The 5,695-nt window shown below is 61.3% G+C and overlaps 1 protein-coding gene across 1 annotated transcript; it reads left to right on the top strand.

The window, feature by feature from the left end:
• The first annotated feature begins 1,686 nt into the window (after window positions 1–1,686).
• LOC113962199 (tubulin alpha-4A chain-like) lies at window positions 1,687–5,592 on the top strand. The gene is made up of 4 exons (XM_027672993.1): window positions 1,687–1,779; window positions 3,456–3,678; window positions 4,166–4,314; window positions 4,526–5,592. Exons 1-4 carry the CDS (start codon window positions 1,777–1,779, stop codon window positions 5,495–5,497), a joined length of 1,347 nt encoding a protein of 448 aa, XP_027528794.1. The 5' UTR covers window positions 1,687–1,776; the 3' UTR covers window positions 5,498–5,592.
• The last annotated feature ends 103 nt before the right edge of the window (window positions 5,593–5,695 follow it).

Genomic DNA, 5,695 nt, shown 5'->3' with positions numbered 1-5,695 from the left:
CTGGTACTGGTGCTGCTATGCTTCCTCCCAGTGCTCTGCTCCAGCTCTGCCTCCCCACATTAGTAAGAGCCCCATACCAGAGGGATATAGCCAGGACACATGGCAGGCTCTGGGCCAGTGCCCAAGCATGTCCATCAAAGGGATCCAGAAGAGTGCTGTTGATGTGATTGGAGAAGCACCTAGCTCAGGCATGGGGTCTTCTGTGTGGGATTACCTCTATCTGCCCTGCTCTGCCTGTGCTCTGCCATCCTCCTGGGGCACGTGGCCCCACTCTACCTGCCCCAGATCATCTTCTGCATTGTCCCCATTCTGACTCTCACTGCCCTGCCTGTTGGTGAGTAGTCCCAGCATCAGCTCCTGGCTCCAGCTGCAAACTGGAGATTTCTGTTACCCATTATCCAGCATGCTGGTTCCAGAGATTAATTTTCCCTGCTTACCACTAATGCTACAGCTATATTGACCCACGGGGGCTGTCCTCCCCTGCCCTTCTCCTCCCGACATGCACCTGTGTCAGCTGGAGGGGGAGTGGGAGCCACCCCCAGCTGATGGAGCGCAGCCAGGCACTCATCCCACTGTGCAGGGCTGCTGGCATTGCTCCGTGCGTCAGAGCACTGGGCTCAGACTGAGTGGTGCCTGCTGCTGTGCCAGGGCAGGAGTTGCTGCCCTTCACACCAGTTGCTGCTCTGATCCACTCTTTACTGAGGTCTGAGTGTCGGGAAAGGAAGGAACCTGCTCCTCCAGGAGTAATTCCACCACAGATACCTCCCTGGGTATTCACAGAGATCTGATTCTGCAACCAAAAGGACAAAGAAGTTGGAATTGCGTCCTACTACTATTTTCTAAAAGTTATCCTGCACCTCTGATCTGGACCCTGAGGGACACAGCAGCGTCCCTGGTGTGCTACTCCTGGCATGCTGCTGAGCAGCAGAGCCCCAGCCATCGCCATGTCCAGGGAGGGATAGCTGTGTGAGCCCAGTCCCTGGCAGACAGCATGCAAGGCTGGTGGTCCAGGCATCCTCAGCAGCAGGATCATCCCTGGCCCTGGCAGGGGTGGCTGTGCTGGCCAGGGCTCAAAACAGAGCTGCTGCTCTGAATGTAGTCACAAGTTATTAACAGCAAGCAGTCTGCAATGACCCTTTTTTGGCAGCCCAGATTTGTCATGCAGATCTGCAGCCTCACAGGGTTGTGCAGAACTGACTGTTTGTCCCCACCGGGAGAGAAAGGCAAACCTTGGCTGGAGGCTTCCAGAGTATTGATGGCAAAGGGAGGTTTGGGGGTACCCTGGGCTCCAGAGTCTGACGTGTGTCTGTATCATGTTTCTCCTTATTTCTCCTGTTCTAGAGGCCCAAGCGGTCTCGAGGTGTCCCCATGTCCAGGGGGAAGCTGGTGACAGAGCAGGTTAGGGGCTGCTCTACCTGCTCGGGTTCCGGTGCTGGTGGGTGAGCACCGCCGGTCACCCCTGGGGGTTGGTGCCCAAGTCTTCTGCCCGCAGCCTGGCCGAGTGTCCCCGCTTCCCTCCCGGCAGAGAAGGGGGAGCAGCCCCGGCCCCCGCACCTCGGAGTTCCTCCGCAGCTGGAAAGACCCCGCCAGGTTCCCACGGACCCCGAAGGGGATACTCCCCCCTCACATGCAAGCGTACCCAAAATAAGGGGGCGTGGCGGCAGCAAGCCCCTCCCCCCTATAAGAGATGCTGCGGCGGGGATTGCAGCAGCCGCAGCTCAGCGCCGAGCCCCGCAGCACCGAGCAACCGGGACAGCCCGCACCCCCCACCGCAACATGGTGAGTGTGGGCCGGCGGCGGGCACGGTGGCGGGGAGGGCGCCCGGCAGCCCCTCGGCGATGCCCTTGCAGCCCCCCCGCAGCACCGCGCCCGGCGGAGCGGCCGCGACTCACCCCCTCCTTCCCCGCCGTGACCTTGGGCAGCCCTGCCGGCCCCTGCCCGGGGGCAGCCGAGCCCCCTCGCCCGCTCCCCCCGCCGCCGATGCCGGGGTGCCTGCCCTCCCCCCGCTGCCGCAGCGGGGAGGGCCCTGGGGATGGAGGGGGGTGACCTCTCCGGTGGGGAGCGGTGGCGGGGGACGGACGGGAACAGCTGCTGGGGGTGGAGGCGCCAGCCAGGCTCCGGGGGCCGGAGCTGGGCGCTCGGCAGGGCTCCCCCCGCGGCAGCGGACGCCCCGTCGGGGCTGGTGGCGGGGCGCGGTTGTGGGGGTCTCGTCCCTCCAGTCCCGTCCCGCGGGGGTATGGCAGCGGCAGAGCGGGCCGGGGCCGCTCTCCGAAGCGGGCAGTCGCCGCTGCCCTCGCCCGGGGCCGGGGCTGTCTATATTTAGCGGCTCGGGAGTGGGCCAGGGCCGTGCCAGGAGGCGCAGCGCCCTGCCCTCCCCGCCGCAGTGCTGACCGGGCTCTGCCGGGGGCTCTGCTGGGGACCCTGCCCAGGATTGCCCTCCCTTCCTCCCGGCGGCTGGGGCTGCCCCTGGCCCTCCCGCAGGAGTCAGGAGCCCTTGTCCTACTCCGGCGCTGAACCGAGACACGGACCCCATCACAGCTCAGGGCACTGTGCAGTTGGGGAATGCAGGAGGAAAATGCTCCAGGACGCCCAGGCTGAGTCGGGGTGTCCCACCAGGGGAAGCAGGGATGCTGGGAGTAATGAAACAGGGATGCTAGTACTAGCAGAGGCAGGTTGCCAGGGACAGGGGACCAAGGGTGCTAGGGGCAGCAGAGGAGGGATGCCGGGGTAGCAGAGCAGGCCTAAACCTAATGTATGGGAGTGCACAAGGTACATCTCCAGCTCACAGCCTGCTCCCCAGCACTTCTGCCAACACAGGTTTTGCAGCACAGGGTTGGGACTGTGTAGCCTAGGGAATCTCTATGCTGCCTCAGAAACTGCTGGACTTCACTGCCAGCCCTCACCTGGCTGCCACCCACCACCCTTGCATCTCCAAGGCCACTCACCCCAGGAAACTGAGGACTTATCTGGCTCTGGAGCGGCAGACAGGGCAGTTCCCCCATGCTGGTTGTCACTCATGGGTTAAATGTGTGCCCCTGTCAACTCAGCCCCTCACTGGACTGCTGTGGCAAGGAGAAGGGGCTGGGTCTGCCAGGGACCCTGGCAAAGTGGCTGGGGCAGGAAAACTGGACCAGGCTCTGCTCCCCATGCTGGTGGAGGACAGGCCTGGACAGAGTCTGTTGTGCTAGTGGCTGCCAGCAAGGGCAGGGCAAGAGGGATGCCAGAGTTGGCTCTCGACCCAGCAAGTGTCTGTGCATGGCTGAGGGCAATGACAGACATATGGGGCCCCTCAGGAGCACACAGGAGGTCACCCGAAGGAAAACATGCTCTTGAGGGTCGCTAACCAGAGCAAGTTGTGTGTGGGTGACTCTGTGGCACTGGCACCAGGCAGAGTGCTCCCTGGGACAGGCAGAACAAAGCTGTGCCAGGATCTGACCCTGCCTCCCCCTCCCCAGCGCGAGTGCATCTCCGTCCACGTCGGCCAGGCCGGCGTCCAGATGGGCAACACCTGCTGGGAGCTGTACTGCCTGGAGCACGGCATCCAGCCCGATGGGCAGATGCCCAGTGACAAAACCATTGGCGGAGGGGATGACTCCTTCACCACCTTCTTCTGTGAGACCGGGGCTGGGAAGCATGTGCCACGGGCCATCTTTGTGGACCTGGAGCCCACTGTGATTGGTGAGTACTGGAGATCACATGGCCTGGGGTGCCCCCATGGGTGGGTGGCAGGCAGCAGGTGTGTGGTGCTTGTGCTCTGCTGACAATATCCTGCAATGGGTTCAACTCGAGGGCCCTTCTTTTTCCCCAGGAGAAGCCACAAACCTGAGCACCTGCTTTTGTTCTTGAAGTGTCCTAGAGGCAGCAGTGCTTGTACCACATGTGCACAGAGAGAAACCAGCCCAACCGGCAAGGCAGCTCCTGCTGTGCTTGTGGGCAGGGAGCTCCGGATGGGTGGGAGAAGCTGAGCTGCACAGGGAGGTGGCAGCCACCTCCTGCTGCCAGAGAAACCTGATGCTGGTGTTGGCCTTGCTGACGTGTGCGTCCTTGGCCATGGCAGTGGCAGGCGGAGCCAAGGTGAGGGATGGCTGCTGGCACCCACTCTGCTTGGCGGCCGGCTCAAACCAACTGCCTCCACCGGGCTCAACCTGCCCCTCTTCTCTCCTAGATGAGGTTCGAGGAGGAGTCTACCGCCAGCTCTTCCACCCTGAGCAGCTGATCACTGGCAAGGAGGATGCTGCCAACAACTATGCCCGTGGGCACTACACTATTGGCAAAGAGATCATTGATCAAGTGCTGGACAGGATCCGGAAGCTGGTAAGTGACTGCAGAGAGGGGACATGTCCCCCTAACTGGTGGGATCTAGCATCCTGCTGGGGCTCAGAGCACACTGCAAGCCCTGCTACACCCTGGGAGGAATCTGCAGCTGCCCAAGGCAGGGATGGACCAGGTCCTGAAGGGATTTCTGGATAGTCAGGCCTTCACAAAGAAATGCGTCTCAGAGAATCTTGTGCGTCTCTCTCTGCAGGCTGACCAGTGCACAGGACTCCAGGGATTCCTTGTGTTTCACAGTTTTGGAGGTGGCACGGGCTCTGGGTTCACCTCCCTGTTGATGGAACGACTCTCTGTTGACTACGGCAAGAAGTCCAAGCTGGAGTTCTCCATCTACCCTGCACCACAAGTCTCCACTGCTGTGGTAGAGCCCTACAACTCCATCCTCACCACACACAGCACATTGGAGCATTCTGACTGTGCTTTTATGGTGGACAACGAGGCCATCTATGACATCTGCCGCAGGAACCTGGACATCGAGCGCCCAACCTACACCAACTTGAACAGACTCATCAGCCAGGTTGTCTCATCCATCACAGCATCACTGAGGTTTGATGGAGCCCTGAATGTTGATCTGACGGAGTTCCAGACCAACCTGGTACCCTACCCTCGCATCCACTTCCCCCTGGCCACCTATGCCCCTGTCATCTCCGCAGAGAAGGCTTATCATGAGCAGCTATCAGTGGCCGAGATCACCAACGCCTGCTTTGAGCCAGCCAACCAGATGGTGAAGTGTGACCCTCGCCATGGCAAGTACATGGCCTGCTGCCTGCTGTACCGTGGGGACGTGGTGCCCAAGGACGTCAACGCCGCCATTGCCACCATCAAGACCAAGCGCAGCATCCAGTTTGTGGACTGGTGCCCCACGGGCTTCAAGGTGGGCATCAACTACCAGCCGCCCACGGTGGTGCCAGGGGGTGACCTGGCCAAGGTGCAGCGCGCCGTCTGCATGCTGAGCAACACCACAGCCATCGCCGAGGCCTGGGCTCGCCTGGACCACAAGTTCGACCTGATGTACGCCAAGCGCGCCTTTGTGCACTGGTACGTGGGCGAGGGCATGGAGGAAGGGGAGTTCTCTGAGGCACGGGAAGACATGGCTGCTCTGGAGAAGGATTACGAGGAGGTGGGCCTGGACTCCTACGAGGATGAAGAGGAGGGCGAGGAGTAGAGAAGCCTCAGCCAAAAAGGACCATGCTCCTTCCCAATGTTACCTGCAGAAACCCTTTGCAATAAACCATTTCAGAGCCTCTGTGTCTCCCACTATCCCCCCAGCTGTATTGGTTTCTTGCCAGGTCAGGTGTGTGGTGAGTGCTTCAGCCCTGGTACTGGTGCTGCTATGCTTCCTCCCAGTGCTCTGCTCCAGCTC

This window comes from Neopelma chrysocephalum, unplaced genomic scaffold (assembly GCF_003984885.1).
Source record: "Neopelma chrysocephalum unplaced genomic scaffold, ASM398488v2 Primary Assembly neopelma1_122017, whole genome shotgun sequence".
NCBI lineage: Eukaryota > Metazoa > Chordata > Aves > Passeriformes > Pipridae > Neopelma > Neopelma chrysocephalum.
The sequence above is the reverse complement of the archived record's forward strand: the minus strand, read 5'-3'. Positions and strand labels throughout refer to the sequence as shown.